Raw genomic sequence first — 20,802 nt, forward strand, 5'->3', positions numbered from 1 at the left:
TCCAGCAAAGCTTTCATTTAGAATGGAAGGGCAGATAAAGTGCTTCTCAGATAAAGTCAAGTTCAAGGAGTTCATCATCACCAAGCCCTTATTATATGAAACGTTAAAGGGACTTACCTAAGAAAAAGAAAATAAAACATGAACAGTAAAATGATAGCAAACTCAGTTATTAACAACCACACCTAAAACAAAAGCAAACTAAGAGGACAGCTAGATCGGGAATGGAACCATAGAAAAGGAGTTCACATGGAGGGTTAGCAACAGGGGAGTGGGAGGAGAAAGGGGAAAAAATACAGAGAATAAGTGGCATCAATGGTAAGTAGAAAATGGACGGGGATGGCAAAAATAGTTTGGGAAATGTAGAAGCTAAAGAACTTATGACACATGGACATGAACTAAAAAGGGGGTCAGTGTGAGTGGGAGGGAGTGTGCAGGGTGGAGGAGAATGAAGGGGGGAAGTAGGACAACTGTGGTAGCATAATCAATAAAATACAGTTTTTAAAAATCTCCAAACATCTGTCTTTAATTTTATGCTTTTTGTTTTGTTGGTATGTAATCTCTTTTAGGATAGGTCCAGTGGTATTTATCTTTCATTCCTTGAATAGATTTTTAAGTGCTCTGAATGGTTAGTTTTAAGTACTGTGAGGAATAAGTTGAATTAACTCTTTAGATAGTAATAAACCTCACACCCCCAATACAGATTCTTAGCTACTGATTTTAACAATTGAGAACAATTTGGTCAAAATTTTCTAACATTGAAATTCGACTGCTTATATATAGTTAATTTCTTATTTATTTGTAATTTTTCTTAAATTCAGTTAGTTTTAAGACTTCATAATAAACTAGCATGTCATATCTTTAATTTAGTTAGTGTTAACTAAATCATCTATTTTCTGAATAAACCTAGGAGAATTTTTTTTCCTGGTATCTACTTCATGGGCCATAGAATTTAATGCATGTTGGTGGAGAATCTGACACTATTTTCAAAGTGCATGTCAGAGTACTATGTAAATTTTAAATTTCCATTTACAAAATGCACACCAAAGTATTGTTTTTAATTAGAAAAAATACATAGTTTGCCAGATATAAATGTAGCAAATAATTATAGGCTTCAGTTTTTTATATATTATTTTATGTTTTTTGAGGGATAAAGAGGCTGAAGTCACTTTCAAATAACTTATTCTAAAATTTATATATTTATATTACAGCATTATTAGATATATAGTTATATAATAATGCTATAATATAAATATATAAGTAGAATTTATATATGAAATAATATAACTATGGTACTAAATACAATTAAAATATCATCTTTAGTGTATGTTCATGTGTATATGTTATGATTTACATTGGACTTTACTTGTATTCATTTTTAGAAATATAAAGAAAAGGACAAACACAAGCAAAAACACAAGAAGCAGCCAGAGCCATCACCTGCATTGGTTCCTTCCTTGACAGTAACCACAGAAAAAGTAAGTTTTATATACCATTATTCTTTTATTGTATTATATACACAGTTTTTTAGTTGTTTTTGCTTAAAATATATTGTAAACATCTTTGTACATATGTCATGAAAATTTTTTTTTCCTGCCTTTATTTTTTACTTTTTGGTTTTAGACAGTTACCATGATTGAATAGTAAGTTGTTATTATTAGACATTAAGGTTGTTTCTTAATTTGGGGTTATTATAAACTGTATTTAACTGGGATTTCAGTTTTACGTGGATATATACCATTATTCAGTTTTATATAATAACCAATTATATACTGCCTTTTTACCTTTAAGAAATATTTTCATTCCCAGTGTTTTGGTTCCTTCAAACTTTTACAACCTCTTTAACCCTACACGAAGCACTTTGGCTTTTCCATTTCTTAGTGCTTAATCTACTTTCTGTTTATACCATACTTGGTTGTGAAGAACATTTTAATTAAAGATAACCAGTGGGAAACATCATTGAGGTTAGAATTTGGCCTGTGATGTTGGCTTCATCCATCTGATTTTTTTAATTTTGGCTTCACCACTTACTGAGCTCTAAGGACAGATAGTTAATTTATTTTCTTTGTAACCCAATTTCATCATTTGTAAAATGAGGGAAATAATTATTGTAGTTGAATGAAATTATAAGTGTAAAGCAATTAGAACTATGTCTTGTTCATAGTAAACATTACCTCGTAAATATTGAATATTACTAAGATTATTATCACATGGTTTATGTAAAAAATAAATGGAGACCGGGACAGGTGTCTGGGACAGAGTAGGCAAGGGTGGGGGTGGGGAGTGTAAGTAGGCTGTGAGGCCAGATGAGGGGCTTGATGCATAGGGCTGTGCAAGCCAGTGGAAGGACTTTCTTTTTTATTTTAGTTTGAGTGAAAAGTGAGCCATTGGAGGTTCTGAACCTAGATACAACATTGTCTGACCGAGGTTTTTTAAGTACCTCTGGCTGCTTTGCTATAGATTAAGTACACTGTAATATAGAGGTTCAACGATAGCAGGGCGGCCATTAGGAGGTTTTTGAAACAATGTAGAGAGATAACAGGTAACATGGAGGAGGGTGACAGGTGATTAGACTGAATGAATACATTATAATGGTTTTAAATTTGTGTAAGAAGTATTATAAATTTGCAAGCTAAAGCTGTCTTTTTTTATGCTTTACTATTTTTTCTTTTTTTATTGTTGTTCATTTACAGTTGTCCCATCTTTTTCCCTATTGCTCTCCCTTCCCCTCTCATCCCCCACTCCCACAGTCAGTCCTGCACCGTTGTCTGTGCCCTCTGTCTGTGTTCCTTGGCTTGCCCCTGCCCTGGGTTTTTGTGCTTAGCAAAGTCTTTCCTTTCTTAAACACTTTAAATTTTTTTCTAAATATATTTTATTGATTATGTTATTACAGGTGTCCCATTTCTCTCTCCCCTTTATTCCCCTCTGTCCTGCACCCCCTTCCTACCAGTATTCCTCCCCTGAGTTTATGTCCACGGATCATGTATATAAGTTTTTTTGTGTCTCCATTTCCTACACTACTCTTAACTTCCCCATCTATTTTGCACCTACCGTTTATGTTTCTTATTCCCTGTATGTTCCCCCATTCTTTCCTTCGTCCTCCCTTCTGATAACCCTCCTTTTGATCTCCATTTCTCTGGTTCTGTTCCTGTTCTAGTTGTTTCCTTAGTTTGTTTTTTATTTTTGTTTTTGTTTATTAGGTTCAGTTGTTGGTAGGTGTGAGTTTGTTGTCATTTTACTGTTCATAGTTTTGATCATCTTCTTTTCCTTAGATAAGTATCTTTAACATTTCCTATAATAAGGGCTCGGTGATCATGAACTTTTTTAGCTTTACCTTATCTGAGAAGCACTTTATCTGCCCTTCCTTTCTAAGTGAAAGCTTTGCTGGATAGAGTAATCTTGGATGCAGGTCCTTGCCTTTCAGGACCCCGAATACTTCTTTCAAGTCCCTTCTTGCCTGCAAGGTTTCTTTTGAGAAATCAGCTGATAGTCTTTCGGAAACTCCTTTTCCGTAGGTAACTGTGTCCTTTTCTCTTACTACTTTTAAGATTTTCTCCTTATCTTTAATCTTGGGTAATATAGTTGTGGTGTGCTTTGGTGTGTGCTTCCTTGGGTCCAACTTCTTTGGGATGCTCTGGACTTCCTGGGCTTCCGTTTCCTTTGCCAGATTGGGAAAGGTCTCCTGTATTAATTTTTCAAATAAGTTTTCAATGTCTTGCTTTTTCTCTCTCCTTCTGGCACCCCTATGATTCAGATGTTAAAATGATTAAAATTGTTCAGTAGGTTTCCGAAGGTTCTCCTCATTTTTTTGGAGTCCTTGTTTCTTCATTCTGTTCTGGTTAAATATTTATTTCTTCCTTCAGGTCCAAAGCATCGATTTAAGTCCCAGTTCCCTTCCCTTCAGTGCTGGCTCCCTGTATATTTTTGTTTACTCAACCATTTCTGTGAGCATACAGATTATCAGTATTTTGAAGTGTGCATCTCGTAGATTGGCTATCTCTTTATTGCTTAGTTCTATTTTTAAAACTTTAATCTCTTCTTTCATTTGGGCCACATTTCTTTGTCTTAGCATGCCTGTTTTGTAAGGGTGGAGCCTTAGGTATTCACCAGGGTAGGGCAACCCAGGTTGCTGTGTTTTTGTGTGATATGTGAGGGAGGGGTCCAATAGGGAACAGTGCCATTTGTTCAGCTCTCCACGGGCTTTCAGTCATTTTCTCTGCTACCCACAAGCAAATTGGGTCCTTCTAGTGCTGATTCTCAGGTGGGTGGGTATGTGAAAATTCTAGGATTTTGTGGGTCTCTTCCATGAGGCTGGGAGTTTCTCCTGCCACTGCAACCCCTATAGGCTTTTACAGCCAGAGGCTGTGACGCTTTTCTTTTTCTGTGCTGGAACCCTGGCTTGCGCAGTCTGCCTCACTTCCCAGTTGTTTCTTCTGGTTTATCCGCACACCAGTGTGTGACCACCAGCCACCACCTTGCCACACATCCTCTGCATCCCGGCTGCCCGTCTATGCCCTCCTACCAGTCTAGATGAATGTTTCTCCTTTAACTTCTTGGTTCTGGGCCTTTCATACAGTCTTATTTTCTGGAAGTTCTGGTTGTTTTTTGTTTTTAAATTTGTTATTGTTTTCCTTTTGCTTGTGCGAGGAGGCAAAATGTATCTATCTACGCCTCCATCTTGGCTGGAAGTCATAAAATTTTTTTTCCATTTTCTTAGATTGTTTAAATTTTTAAGTAACTCTTTAAAATAATCCAGGTAGATTTTTTTTCATTTTGCATAAGATACTTTTCCTGAATTACTAACTAGTTTTTATAGTACCATTATTAAGTAATTTCAATCTTTCCCTGTGGCTTTGGCAATCTTTCCCTTTTTTATCATGTAATAAATATTTGTATTAAATTGAATCTTTTCCTGGAAATTCCTTTTGCTCTTTTGATCTATAAAAATCAGCCAATGTCTTTAGTGAATGTCATTTGACTGCTTTGGTTCATATTTTACAGACTAATAATATGAATATAATTTATTCACAGTCTGTTTCCCTGAACATTTGCAATCCTCACCTCAGGATACATTTCACAGGACCAGAGTTCAGTATTTTTCCATGATGAATTCCATGTATGTACATTCTCACACATCTATGTGTGCATATTTTGCCTTTTACTCTCTCGTGTTTTCCAAGTTTCAGAATATGATCATCTCTCATCAGCTGATTTAAAAAGGGGCAATGCATTAATTAGGTTAGCTCAGGTAGATTTAAGACAAATAATCTGGGAAGAACTTGAGTGGTTGGGAAGGGATAGGTGGTTGGATGGTAGAAAACCTGAGTTATAGATACCTTTTTGGAGAACATTGTCATTTTGGTTCACCATTCTCTTTTATCTTTTGTTGTGGAGACAGGGAAAGGTCAGGGAATGTAAGGCTGAGTGTTACTATGAGCTGTGGGGCTTCTTTTATGAACCTTATGTTTCATATTAGTAGAGCACATTTAAATTGCAAATCACAGGGAGCTTGAACTTACTACTATAGTTTTTAAATACCTGTGATACATAACCGGTTTTGATTTTACATTTTTGAACCTTGCATTTGTCATTTATCATACCTTAATACAAAACTCCATTTTACTCTTTATTAACTTAAAGTTCATTATACCCATCTTAAAATTTTCAATTGCACTTTTTCCGTGACTAATTTCTAACCTCTTCTGATTCTAAGTCTTTCTAAAACTGGAATTTAGCAACAGATGTGTTGAGGTCTCATGTTAATGTGGTGTCACTGTAACTTTTTAAATGCTACCAGTATAATTTCTCAGTGTAGTATTTTCATACCGATCATTGATGACCGTGGTTGTAGACCACTGGTGATACATAGACATGTAAAATGCTAGGAACAAAGTAGGATTTCGTATTAATCATTAACATTGGGACCAGAATGACTATATATGTGTCTTTTCTGGAAAACATAGCTTGATGTTTCTTTAATGGGAAAGGGAGAAAGGTTTTATATAGAAGAGGATTAGATGGGACAGATGGGATTAACTGTCTGCAGACTTGATACTCTTAACAATTTAAAGGATTAAATTGACTATGATAGTCCTTGAATATCATAAAAGAAGAAAAGGAGGTTCACCTTGTGATAGTAGATGGTATAGTTGCTTCCCTTGATTTCCTCAGTTTAGTCTTTCGCATCACTTCAAATGTTTCCTTTTTATAATAGTAGTACAAGGTGATATTGCCAAAGAAAGATAAGGAAAATCTTAGCTCTTGACCTTTTTGAAAAAACATTATTTTATTTTTTAATTTTTCATTTGTACTTGACATTCAGTATTATATTAGTTTTAGGTGCACAGCATAATAGTTATATACTTGATGTAGGAAGTGATCCTTCTGATAACTTAGCTCTTGACTGAACAGATTTGTTTGATGTTAATGTTTCTGAAAACAAATTCCCGGACATGTGCCACAGCTAGGCTGTATTTTTAAATTTGTCACAAAATTGAGCCTGATACCTTATTAGAAGTCATTTTATTTAATATTTTACTTTTTATCATTACTAGAAGACTTAATAGTTGTTCTGATCTTGGTTGTAAATAGCTCACCATCATTAGTCTTAAAATTTTTGGAGTGGTTTAACTTTGAAAGTACAGTATTTCTTTTTAAAATATTTTATTTACAGTTTTCTCAATTTTTCATTCTATTCCTCCCTTCACCTGGGCCCCAATCCCTCAGGCAGTCCCCACACTGTTCTTCATGTCCATGGGTCATGTAGGTATGTTCTTTGCCTAATCCCTTCTCATTCTTTTAATGAGTCCTCACCTCCTCTCCAATTCTCTCTTATAGCTGCTTCTGATTAAATTTTGTTCGTTAGTTTGTTTTGTTCTTTACATTCCACATCTAAGTGAGATCATATGGTATTTACCTTTCACTGATGCTTATTTCACTTAGTGTAACAGTCTCCAGGTCCATCCATACTGTTGTAAAAGGTAAGAGTTTCTTCTTCTTTACTGCTGAGTTGTGTTTCATTGTGTAATGTAGCACAGTTTTTGTTTTTGTTTTTTCCAGTCATCTACTTTTGGGCACTTAGGCTCTTTGCCAGTCTTGGCCATTGTAAATAATGCTGCTAGGAACCTAGGGATGAATATATTTTTTTGAATTGGTGTTTCAGGATTCTTAGGATATATTCCCAGATGTGGAATTACTGGGTCAAAAGGTAGTTCCATTTTTAATTTTCTGAGGAAATTCCATACTGTTTTCCACAGTGACTGTACCAGTCTGTGTCCCCAGCAACAGTGCACTAAGGTTATCTTTTCTCCATATCCTCACCAGCGCTTGTTGTTTGTGGGTTTAACAATGGTTGCCATTTAGGCAGGCGTGAGGTGATATAGTGGTTTTAATTTGCATCTCTCAGATAGCCACTGATGTTGAACATTTTTTCATATGTCTATGGGCCATGTGTCTCTCCTCTTTGAAGAAGCATTTGTTGAGGTCCTTTACTCATTTTTTAATTGGGTTGTCTGTCTTCCTGGTGTTGAGTTGTATAAGTTATTCAGATATTTTGGAAATTAAACTCTTATCCGATGTGTCATTGGCAAATATGTTCCCATACAGTGGATTCCCTTTTTATTTTGATGACGTTTTCTTTAGCTGTGCAGAAGCTTTTTAGTTTGGTGTAGTCCTATTTGTCTATTTCTTCCTTTGTTTCCCTGAGCCTATATACAATATACGCAAAAGTATTGCTATGTGAGATGTCTGAAATTTGACTGCCTATGTTTTCCTTTAGAATTTTTATGCTGTTGTGACTTACATTTAAAACTTTCATCTATTTTGAGTTTATTCTGGTGAGTGGTGTAAGCTGGTGGTCTAGTTTCCTTTTTTTCTTTTTGCACATACCAGTCCAGTTTTCCTAGCAGCAGTTGTTGAAGAGACTGTCTTTACTCCATTGTATACTCTTGCCTCCTGTGTCAAATATTAATTGACCATGGCTTTATTTCTGGGCTCTCTATTCTCTTTCATTGATCTATGTGTTTTTATGCCAGTACCAGGCTGTTTCGATTATGGGGTCTTATAGTATAGTTATTGATATTAGGTATTGTGATCCTTCCAACTTTGCTCTTTTTTCTCAAGATTTTGATTGTTTTTGGTTCCATATAAATTTTTGCAATATTTGTTCTAGATCTGTGAAATAGGCCATTGATTTTAATAGGAATTGCATTAAACCTACAGATTGCTTTGAATAGTATGGGCATTTTAATGATGTTATTTCTTCCAATCCCTGCACACAGTATATGCTCCCATTTATTTGTATCTCTTCTGATTCTTTCTTAATGGTCCTATAATTTTTTGAGTATAGGTCTTTTACCTTATTGGTTAAATTTAATCTTACGTATGTTACTTTTTGTTGTTGTTGTTGTTGTTGCACTAGTAAATGGGATTATTTTCTTAGTTTCTCTTTCTAGTAATTGATTATTGCTGTGTAAAAATGCTACTAACTTCTGAGTATTGGTTTTGTGTCCTAATACTCTACCAAATTCGTTTAGTAGGTCTAATAGGTTTTTGGTGGAGTCTGTAGGGTATTTTATGTACAATATCATGTCGTCCTTAAATAGTGACAGTTTTACTTTCTCCTTTCCAATTTGTTTGCCTTTTATTTCTTCTTGTTTGATTGCTGTGGCTAGGACTTCTTGTAGTATGCTGAATAAGAATGGTGAAAGAGGGTATCACTGTCTTGTTCTTAAGGGAAAAAGTTTTAGTTTTTGCCCATTGAGGATGATGTTGGCTGTAGGTTTTTCATATATGGCCTTTATTATGTTGAGGTATGTTCTTTCCATTCCTACTTGGCTGGGAGGTTTTATCATAAATTGGTGCTTGGTTTTATCAAATGCTTATTCTGCATCTACTGATATGACTGTGTCATTTTTATTCTGCATTTTGTTTATATGATGTATCGCATTTATTGACTTGGGAATGTTGTATAACCTTGCATCCCTGGGATAAATCTTACTTGATCATGGCATATGATCTTTTTAATGTATTGCTGGATCTGGTTTGCTGATACTTTGTTGAGGGTTTTAGCATCTATATTCATCAGGGATATTGGCCTATAATTTTCATTCTTTGCTTTATCTTTACCTGCTTGGGAATTAGGATAATACCGGTGCTGTGAAAGAGCTTGGGGTTGTCCTTCCTCTTGAATTTTTTGGAATAGTTTGAAAAGGAGAGGTGTTAGTTCTTTGAGTGATTGGGAAAATTTACCTGTGAAGCCATCTAGTCCAGGACATTTATTTGCTTGGAGTTTTTTTGATTACTGCCCCAGTTTCACCAGTTGTTATTCAGTCTGTTCAGGTTTTCTGCTTCTCCCTGATTTGGTTTTGGAAGATTGTATGCTTCTAGAAATTTATCCATTTTGCTCAGATTTTCCATTGAGAATTTTGGCATATAGTTCATACTATTACAATCCTTTGTAGTTCTTTAATATTAGTTGTTATTTCTCTTTCATTTCTGATTTTATTTATTTGGGTCCTCTTTTTTCCTTGTTGAATCATGTTAAAAAGTCATCAATTTTGTTAATCTTTTCAGAACACCAGCATCTGGCTTCATTGATCTTTTGGCGGGGGGGGGGGGGGGGCTTGTGGTTTTTTGTGTTTTTTTTTAGTCTCTGTATCATTTCTTCTGCTCTGACCTTTATTATTTTCTTCATTTTACTCTTTCTGGGCTCTGTTATTTTTTAGTTCTTTTAGGTGTAGGGTTAAATTCTTTATTTGAGATTTTTCTTGCTTATGAGGTAGACCTATAATGGTATGAACTCAGTAGTGCTTTCACTATGTCTTTAGGTTTGGGGTTGTTGTGTATTCATTTTCATTTTCCAGGTAATTTTTGATTACTTTCTTGATGTAATTGATAACACATCAACAGCAAAAGAGCCAAGAATAAGAAAAAAGAGAAATGTAATAGTAAAAGAAAAAATATGAGAGGCCCTGGCTGGTGTAGCTCAGTGGATTGAGTGCGGGCCTGTGAACCAGACAATTGCGATTCAATTCCCAGTCAGGGCACATGCTTGAGTTGCAGGCCAGTTTCCGGCAGGAACCAGTTCCCGCAGGGGATGCACAAGAAGCAACCATACATTGATTTTTCTCTCCTTCTCTTCTTCCTTTCCCCTCCAAAGATAAATAAATAAAATATTAAAAAAAAAAGAAGTGTTGGTTGTTGAACAACAATAAAATAATTAAAAAAAAGAAAAAATATGAGAATACCAAAAATATGAAAGAGAAGGAAGAGAAACAGAAAAAATAAGTAACAAAAAGAACAAAATTGCACAAAAAGAACAAAGAAAGAGAAATAGTAAAATACATGAAAAGAAAAAATGAAAAATATAGAGTAACAAAAGGAAAGAGTAAAGTAAGAGGTGTATGAAAGAAAAAATAGAGATGAAAAGGAAAAATAGAAAAAAATAACAATAATGAAAAAGAAGCAAGTTGAATTCATCTTAGCAAAATTGACTGGCTGCTTGCTGGGTTCTTCCTTTGATTCTGCTTTAGTGTTGTCTGAAGGTGTATAAACTAATGTGAGATGCTGTCTATATCTGGTCCTTGGCAGCCTGTTTGAAGCTCCAGGAGATCCACATTTTGTTGCTACTTGTGCCAGGCTTGGTTGCACATGGGAGGGACCAAGTTGCGATGCAAGGGCCCACCCAGGGATACATCAGCAAATATCTCAAGGCACCCCAGGATCTGCCTCTGCCTGCTGAGTTGTTGTCAGTCTTAGTTGCTGAACCAACTGTTTCTTAAAGGGGTTCTGGCAGAATTGGGAGAATGAGATCTCTGGATCTTTATTGGCAGGGATGTGCCATTCAGACATCAGGAAAGATGTTGGGTATCCCAATGTTAAAATTTTGATCTGAGTGCTTCCACCATTTTCCTTGTAGATGTGCTAGTATTTTTTTTAAGTTTTTTTCTTTTCATACCAAATATTTGATAGATCATCTTTTTATTTTAAAGGAGAGGGTAAATGAAGATCTAATTCTAAGTATATCTGTTAAATTAGCTGTTAAATTTTATACTGTTTCTTTAAGACTTTTTGGTCATAGAACAAACTTTTTCTGTAAATTATATTAGTTGATTTTTTTAAAGATTGTATTTATTTCTAGAGATAAGGGTGGGCAGGAAACATTGATATATGGAGAGAAAAACATCAATCAGTTCTTTCATGCCCCTAACTGGGTCCTGGTTTGCAACCCAGGTATGTGCCCTGACTGGGAATCGAACTGACAACCTTTCAGTTTTCAGGAAGACACCTAACCCATGAAGCCACATCACTCAGGGCTTAACTTTTTTTTTTTTTAGTGTTTAATTTTTAAATTTGCATATGTTTCTTTAAAGGTTAACTTTTAAGGAAATCTTTAGGACTTTTAAGTTATAATGAAATCCAGGTGTAGATTAATTTATTGTTTTACTCTCTTTGTTCTTTACCTATGGCATTCATCAACACAACACATCTGAATGCTAAATCAAGGAATTTTTTAGTAAAAATAATTTTTAAGGGGATACACGTGCACAGTAATCTTAAGACAGTAAAGCCATCCAGAAATTGATTATATTTGTACCTGAAACTAATACAAAATCATGTAGAATGCAAACTAATTTAAAAAAATTTTTAAATGTGTTGATGATAATAATTAAAAGTAAAAATAAACAATAGTTTATTGTACCATATAAATTCAACTTTCTGTTAAGCTTTCTTTAGGTACAGTTGACGTATAATATTTAGGGTAAAAAATTTATATGAATTTGTGAAACCATCATCACGGTCAGTAGGAAATGCTTATTTGTGACTCAGTACAGCCTCTTCTTGTCTTCCTACTCCTACATATGCTCTGACCACTATTGTTCTGCTTTCTGTCACTGTAAATTAATTGAAATTTTCTAAAACATTAGCAGTGGAAACATTGAAACATGTAAACATCATCTGAGTTCTTTTACTCAGGTTAATTATTTGAGATTCATTCATGTTATGTGTATCAATTTTTCATTTCTTTTTATTGTTGACCACTTTTATTGTATGAACATACCATAATTTGTTATTGATTTAACAAGTGATGGATATTCAGTTTGTTTTCATTATGAGGGTATTACGAATAAAGCATCTAGAGTGTAGTAGAAATGTTTGTATGGACATAAGCTTTTACTAACAAATGGAATACAACTGGGTCACAAGGTAGGTGTATCCTTAAGTTTTGACACTGTCAAACTGTTTCTGAAGTGCTTGTGCCATTTAACAATTCTACCAGTTGTATATAAGAATTTCTGTTCCTTTATATTCTCAGTAACATTTTGTATGATCAATTATTATAATCTTAGTCTCGTGGTGGGTGTAGTTGGTTTCTCATGGTGGTTCTAATTTGCATTTTTCTTAATCACTAAATTATGTTGAAATCTTTGCATTTGTGTATTTGCTATTTATTTATTTTATTTTTCAGTGAAGTATCTATTCTGATCTGCCACTTGTCTCTTTGTATTGGCTTCTTTGTTTTCTTATTACTGAGTTTTGTAAGACATAGCTTCTTGGTGCAAGTTTTTTATTCAGATACATTTTTTGGAGATAATTTTACCACTCAGTTACTTGAGCAGGTATTCTTAATTATGTTCACTGTATAGTTTTTAAAATGATTTCTTCTAGAAGTTTTATGTTTTTGTTTTACATTTTGCTCAATGATCCATTTTCAGTTAATTTTTGCATGTGAGTTCTACATCAAAGTCTCCTTACTTGAGTAGAAATGTCCAGTTTTTCCAGACCCATGTATGGAACAGACTGTTCTTTTCTCTACGAATTGCCTTTACCCTTATTTGTTGAAAACTAGTTGACTCTATTTGTATTGGCTTATTTCTGGATTCTGTTTTGTTCCATTGATCTGTTTGTTCTTACATTAATACCACACTATTTAAATTACTGAATTTTAAAATAACCCTTTCTATCAGGTAGTATCCATCTTCAACTTTGTTGTTTCTCTCTTTCTTAGTTGTTTTGCCTCTTCTAGGTTCTTTGCATTTTTATATGAATTTTAGACCGACTGTCAAATTGTGGAAATGACGTTGCGAATATTTTGATTTGAACTTCAATCTACAGATCATTTTGAAGGAGAGTTGATCTTAATTATATTTAGTTTCCTAATCCATGAACACAGTTTATCTCTTGATCTAAATTTTTACTTTAGCAGTGAGTATTCAGGTTTTGTATAGCCTTTTTCAGCTTATTTCCACGTATTTGATGTTTTTGATGCTGTCATAGCCTTTTTAAATATCATATTCTGATTATTCTTTGCTAGTATAGAGAAGTACATTTTTTTTAACTTGGTTTGTGGATCTGGTACCCAGTAACCTTTCTGAACGTTTGTTGTTATTTCTAGTAGCCTATTAATTCCATTGGATTTTCTTCATAGATGATCATGCCAATTATGAACAAGGCAGTTTTACTTCATCCTTTTCATTCTGGGTGGCTTTTGTTTCTAATTATGCCTCTTAGAATCTTCAGTGGAGTGCTGCTAGAAGTTGTGAGAGTGAGCATCTTTGCTTTGTCCTTGATCTTTGGGGGAATGTATTTAATCTTTTAATATTACATGTGATGTTGAGGAAGTTTCCTTCTAGTCCTGAGCGTTTTTGTTAGCCATGGATATTAGATTTTTGTTAGATAATTTTTCTACATATTTTAATAGATATATTGGTATGATTTTTTCTTTTTTAATCTGTTGCTATGATGAAGTATGAGGTCTGTCTGGGAAAAGTCCAGCCATTGTTAATATAATGAGAACACATTGCACAATATCAGTGTAACCAGGAAGAGTGGACTGGAGTGTGCATGTGTGAACAATGATAACTTCATTGTACTAGTCAGTGGGGGCAGTGGATGCTGTTGAGTGAGCATATGCACTGTGTGGCTGTTACATTCAAAATGACTGAGCCAGTAGAGCAATCTGTCTGCATCACATTTTGTGCTAAGCTTGAACATTCCTCTGCAGAAACTATTCAGATGATGCAGAAGGCTTTTGGAGACGATGCAATGAGTGCAGTGCAAACAAAAGTGTGGCATACACGCTTCAAAGATGGTTGAGCATCTGTTGAAAGTAGGCCACATTCTAGAGGGCCTACAGCAAGCAGAACACCTGAGAATATTGAACATATACAGGCTGTATCAGCAAAGATCAGAGAACTGTGTGAGGTCCCAGGGTGCCTGCCTACTTTGAAGGAGACTGAGGTGTCATTGTCCTATGCACAATGTTTCTTAAACAAATGTTTGTGTTTTTCATATTACATGGCTGGATACCTTCTGGACAACCATGTGATATGGCTGGTTTTGATTGATTTTTCCAGTTGTTAAACTAAACTTGCATTTCTGGGATAACTCCTACTTGGTCTTGGTGTATTACCATTTTTACATATTGTTGAATTCAACTTTTTGATTTTGTAAAGGGATTTTTGCATCTGTATTTATAAGGGATATTGGTTTGTAGTTTTCTTAGAATGTCTGTTTGGTTTTGGTGTCAAAAGTAATGCTGACTTTATAGAATGAATTGTAAGTATTCGTTCTTACTAAACTTCCCTGAAAGAGTTTGTCTAAATTTAGTATTATTTTTGTTTGATAGAATTCACTTCTAAAGCCATCTAGGCCTAGAATTTTCCTTATGGGAAGGTTTTTAACTATAATTCCATTTCTTTAATACATATGTTGGTATTCAGGTTATCTATTACTTGAGTGAGCTATTCTCTTTTTCCCTAATCAGGCTGTCTATAGGTTTATGAATTTTATCAATCTTCTACTAGCTTTTCATTTTATTGACTTTCTCTATTGTTTTTATATTTTAATGATTTCTGCTTTGGTTTCATTTATTTCCTTTCTACCGCTTACTTTGGGCTTCCTTCACTTTTTCTAATTTCTTAAGGTACAAGATAATGAAGTTTATTTAAGACCTTGTTTTTTTCTAATATAGACAGTTTAAAAAACTAATAAAGTGAGCAGTTTTAGATTAATAGTTAAATTGAGTGGAAAGTATAGAAATGTCCTATATCCACCGTCTTCAAACACATACAGCTTCCCCCACTATCAGTATCCCACACAACTCACCCAAAGTCCATAGTTGACATTAGGGTTTACTCTTGGTATTGTATATTCCATTTGAAGGGTTCTGCAAATGTGTAATGACATGTATCCACTATTGCAGTATTGTGCTGAAATGTTTCACTACCTACCCTACAGTTTATGCCTATTCATTCTTCTTTTCTTCTAAACCCTGACAACCACTTTTTTTTTTACTGTCTCCATAGTTTTGCCTTTTCCAGAATGTCATACAGTTGAAATCAAACAGTATCCAGTTTGAGTTTCACAGAAAAATTGAAAATAAGGTCCTGAGATTTCTCTTAAAACACCTATTTCAGCACACTGTTCCTCTATTCTCAACATCCCATACTTTTCTCCCCATTATTCCCCTTTATTTGGCATCCCCTCCCACCAGCATTCCCCTTAGTTCATGTCCATGGGTCCAACATATAAGTTCTTCAGCTTCTCCATTTCCTATACTATTCCTAACCTCCCCCTGTCTATTTTGTACCTACTATTCATGCTTCTTATTCCCTGTACCTTTCCCCCCATTTTCCTCCCCCCGCCCTTCACTGCTGATAAATCTCCATGTGATCTCTTTTTCTGTGATTGTGTTCCTGTTCTAGTTGTTTGCTTAGTTTTGCTTTGTTTTGTTTTGAAGTTTAGTTGTTGATAGTTGTAAGCTTCTCATTTTATTGTTCATAGTTTTGGTCATCTTTTTCTTAGATAAGTCTCTTGAACATTTCATATAATAAGGCTGGGTGATGATGAACTCTTAGCTTTACTGTGTCTGGGAAGCACTTTCTCTGCCCTTCCATTCTAAATGAAAGCTTTGCTGGATAGAGTAATATTGTATGCCTTTCATGACTTGGAATATTTCCTTCCAGGCCCTTCTTGCCTGTAAGGTTTCTTTGGACAAATCAGCTGATAGTCTAATGGGATCTCCTTTGTATGGAACTCTCCTTTTCTCTTGCTGCTTTGAAGATTCTCTCCTTATCTTTAATCTTAGGTTATGTAGTTATGATGTGCCTTGGTGTGTGCTTCCATGGGTTCAACTTTTTGGGGACTCTGAGCTACCTGGACTTCCTGGAAGTCACTTCCTTTTCAGTGACTAAGCCTTTTTCTATTTCCTTTGCCAGATTAGGGAAGTTCTCCTTCATTATTTTTTCAGATACGTTTTCAGTTGATTGCTATGATTTGGATGTTGGAACGTTTAAAGTTGTCCTGGAGGTTCCTAAGCTTCTCTTCATTTCTTTGAATTCTTGTATCTTCATTCTGTTCCCATTGAATGTTTACTTCTTCCTTCTGTTCTAAATCATTGATTTGAGTCTTGGTTTCCTTTTTTTTTTTTTTACTGTTGGTTCCCTGTAGATTTTTCTTTCTTTCACTATTCATAGCTTTCACTTTTCCCTCTATTTTGCAACCATACTCAGCCATTTCTGTGAGCATCCTGCTTACAATTGTTTTGAACTCTGCATCTGATAAGTTGGGTATCTGTTCATCGCTACATTGTATTTTGGGAATTTTCATCTGCTTTTTTTTATTTGGGCCATATTTTTTTTTGTCTTGGTGCACCTTTTATATAGTAAGAAGTGAGGCTTAGGTATTCGCCAGGGTGCAGCAACCCAGGCTGCTGCATTGTGGTGCTGTATGTGGGGGAGGCATCCGAGAGGGAACAGTGCCACTAGCTGGGCTCTCAGGTGGCTTTCAGTCACTTTCCCCGCTACCCAAAAGCAAATTGGGCCCTTCTTGTGCTGATTCCAAGATGGGTGGGCTTGTGTATGTTCTAGAACCCTGTGGGTCTCTCCAACAAACACTCCTGTAAGGCTGGGAGTTTCTTCTGCTGTCGCCTCAACCCCCGCAGGTTTTTACTACTCGAGGTTTTAAGCCTTTATTTCCTTGTGCTGGGACCCTGCGTTGAGGGATCATTCTCACCCCCCAGTTATGCCTCCTTGGTTTACCTGCATGCAGATGTGGGACTGCCTGGTTTGCCAGCTACTACCTTGCCACATGTCCCCTCTACCCCGGCTGCCCATCTTCACCCCTCCAACCAGTCTGAAGTAATGTGTCTTCTTTAACTCCTTGTTTGTCAGACTTCCGTACAGTTTGATTTTTCTGGCAGTTCTGGTTATTTTTTGTTTTTAGATTTGTTGTCCTTGTTTTGGTTGTTGGAGGAGGCAGAATGTCTACTACACCTCCATCTTGACTGGAAGTCTGCTTCATAATTTTTTGTTTTAGAGCTCAATATGATATCCTGCATGAAAGGGACTGTGGTAAACAGGCATTATCTATTGTGGTGATAAGGCATTGTGAGAGGGAAACGTTTGGTCGTCTTTTGATTAGATTGTGCCCCTGGATTGTGATCTTTGTAAGTGGGTCTGCCCCTTCCTCTGCCTTGTTAGGTGGGATAGGATGCTGCTGCTGTGCTGGCGGGCATTGGAGTTGGTATATCCCATCTCCAGGGACTTCGGGTTCTGATATAACCCCAGCAGGTTATGGTCTGGTAAAATAGTTTTTCCTGTAAGCAGGCCTTTTAAAGAAGAACAGAATACTTTGGCAAATTTCAGAACTGTTCCTTTCTTTCTCCTGATACTCACTGTGAAGACCTGGTAGAGCTCCTGGAGGTGAAACTAAAAAAATTTTAGGGTTTTCATATGACTGAGTCCTGCTGGAGTTTTTCTCTCTCAGACTTGTCTACAGTGAGTCTTCAGCAATTTTTCAATTATAGTTGAGGGTTTTTTTCATTCTGATATTGGTTCCCATGGAGGTTTCTGTTGTTATATTGTGATTTCTGTATCCGTGTGCCTGTCTCTCTAATCTTTGGGGCAGTGATTTGCCATGTGATCTCACTGCTTCAAGGGATCTAAGAAGAGCTGTTGATTTTCGAGTTCAGCCCTTTTCTTGTTAGGATGGAATGAAAACCCAAGTTCCTTACATGCTGAACCAGAATCCACAGTGCTAATGATAGGGATTTAATGCTTAAACTTTGTTCTCAGTATGATTTACAAATTTGATGTGTTTTATTTTCATTTTTATTTAGGTAAACAATACCCTATTATTTCCTCTTGATTTCTTTCTTCTTTGACCCATAGGTTACTTAGAAGTGTGTAAATTTCCAACCATTTTGGGATTTTTCATATGTCTTCTTGTAGTTTCCATTTTAATATTTTTGTATCATTTAAGTTCTTTTAAAATTTCTCAGATTTAAAAAGAAATGACACAATACAGATTATGTTGTTTGATGTCCTATGTGCATTTCAAGAGAATACGTGTTTATTTTGTCCTCATTGTATGGAGCTTTTCTATAAATGTCAGTTCAAGTTGATTGCTACTTTTTAAATTCTCTGTATTCTTACTGATTTATGTATTCTTACTGATTCATTTTAAAATTTTTGCCTATTTTATAAATCTCACAGTTAATATCTTCTCCTCAAATCATAAATTAACTTATAAAGAGATTTAAATAATTAAAAAGTCTTTATATTTACTCATGTAAGTACTGTTTCTAGTGCTCTTAATTACTTTGTGTAGATGCACATTTCCTTTGTTGCTTTTCTGCCTAGAAAACAGTCTTTATCATTTACTGTAGTGTTGATCTGCTGGTGATTAGTTCTTTCAGTTTTTTTTTTTTTTAACTGAAAATCAGTTATTTTGCTTTTGTTAGTTAGTTTTTTGCTTCTTGAAGGTTATTTTAGCTCACTATAGAATTCTAGGTTTATGATGGTGGTTTCATTTTTTAGTACTGTACTTTAAAGATTTTTCTCTTCTGGCTTCTAGCTTACATTGTTTCTACAAGAAATCTCGTTTCATCCTTATCTTTGTTTCTTAGCCCATAAGGCATCTTTTTAAATTTTAACCCCTGGCTGCGGTTATCATTTTCTCTTTGTTGTTGGATTTTAGTAATTAGCAGTTCTATCATGATGTGCATTCAGAGTTTTCTCCATGTTTCTTGTACTTGAGGTTGGTTGATCTATAGGTTATAGTTTTCACTAAATTTTGCAGTTTTTATGCTTCTTCTTTTAAGTTATTTTTTCCCCTCCCACTCTTCTTTTTTGTACTCGAATAACATGTGAATTAGGTTCTAACAGATCACCAGACTGTTCCTTCCTTTCCCCTAATTAAAGTCTCCTTTTTGTGTTTCGTGTTTGATAGCTTATGCACTAGGCTGTTAGAGTTGGGTTAACGAAAAATTTGTGGCTTTTACAAGGCACTTTAGATTAGGACATAAATTTAAAAAGCCAGTATTATTATGTTTCATCGTGATTGTTCCTCTTCTCTCTGCTTCCTTCTCCTGAATGTGGATTACAGAGCCTTGTAGAATAGTGTAAGGACAAAAGAATAACTGCTGTTTCTTTGTTTATCTTTTATAGAGTGACTGTTGAATTTTGAGTCTAATTAAAAAATTTTGGTTGAAGTAGGAAATGCTTCTTGTTTTTAGTTGTACGTTGGTGTTGTATCTAATCAGAGGATATGTAATTACAGTTAGCCATGAAACAAAAATTATATATACTCTGACTGTTTTAAAGAATTCATTAAGTTGCCTGTAAGTCACAATGTAGACCAAAGTATTTATGCCCTTCTTTAGAGACTCTCAGTATGGTCAAATATCCAGTTTTATCTCTAGTGGAAAAGGAAAAAAGGCCATGTTTTATTCAGTTGAATAACAGTTGAAATAGTTAGTTTGCAATTTATGGGTCAACTTGCATGAAAAATATGTACTTATAAGCAGTACAGCTTTTCTCAGAGCAGTGAGATAGCAATATTAAGAGTTATTAAGGTTGTGAAACTGAGGAAACGAGATCTGTGTTTTAGGCATACTTACTATGTTTCTTTGAGCTTTATCTCACTCACTACCTTCTTTTACTTCTTTCTACACCTTGATTTTGAGTTGACTCTATGTTTGTAATAGAACTTCACAGTGCCATATTATTTCAACATGATATTACAGAAAAATACTCTTAAGTTAATTTACAAACATGGAGTTAAGGTAGAGGTCTTTCTTTGAGTAAAAATTATGTAACCTTTTTTTTTCTTTTAATTAAGTGTGATATTTTTTAACTGTTGAACTTCTCAGCTAAAGGTTTTTTTTTGTGGGTTTGTTTAGAAGTCTGTGATACCTTTTGAAACTTAAAAGGTGTCCAAGTTTTATTAAAAATAAAATGCTATGTCAGAAGGTTTAAGTATCTAAGAACTATGTTGTATACCTGAAACTAATATAATATTGCGTATCAACTGTAGTTTTTTTTAATAAGACTTTTGTCACTGAAATTTTCTTAATCTTTATTTATTGCTTTCTTTGTAATATCTTTTCTTCCAAATGTCATGTTTTCATTAGATTTCTGGACATATTTATACTCCAGGGTAAACAAGTAAATTCTGTTAAGTGAATGGGAAACTTTACCAACCCTAATTTAACTGGTAGGTGGAAACAAATAGTATATTCTGTTTTTGATACCTTACTCAGTTATTTCTCCTTTCCTTACTAGGTACATGAACAAAGTACTTTTTTTGGTACATGAAGAACACCGCTGTGTTTTCTTTAGATGACTTGTAAACTTCACTAGGGTCAGATACGAGCTGGGTGGAGAACCTCAGGGTCACTTGTGTTACTGGGGAAAATTATTTGACAAGTGAAGTGGGTGGTTTCCAAATGACCTGCCGAGTATGGGTTCATGTTTCTGAAATAATTCATGAAGGTTAACCATTGTTAAATGAGAGTGCGTC

At 34.9% G+C, this 20,802-nt stretch overlaps 1 protein-coding gene across 9 annotated transcripts in view; it reads left to right on the forward strand.

Annotated features, from left to right (window-relative positions):
• MLLT10 (MLLT10 histone lysine methyltransferase DOT1L cofactor) overlaps nt 1-20,802 on the forward strand; it is a 251,441-nt gene that overhangs the window by 147,682 nt on the left and 82,957 nt on the right. For all 9 annotated transcript variants that reach the window (XM_037058099.1, XM_037058098.1, XM_037058097.1 and 6 more), the window contains one exon: nt 1,380-1,475. In XM_037058099.1, coding sequence (XP_036913994.1) covers nt 1,380-1,475 — 96 coding nt within the window. The remainder of the gene's footprint in view (nt 1-1,379; nt 1,476-20,802) is intronic.

This window comes from Sturnira hondurensis, unplaced genomic scaffold (genome assembly GCF_014824575.4).
Source record: "Sturnira hondurensis isolate 20B ecotype Veracruz unplaced genomic scaffold, ASM1482457v3 Scaffold0009906, whole genome shotgun sequence".
Taxonomy (NCBI): Eukaryota; Metazoa; Chordata; class Mammalia; order Chiroptera; family Phyllostomidae; genus Sturnira; species Sturnira hondurensis.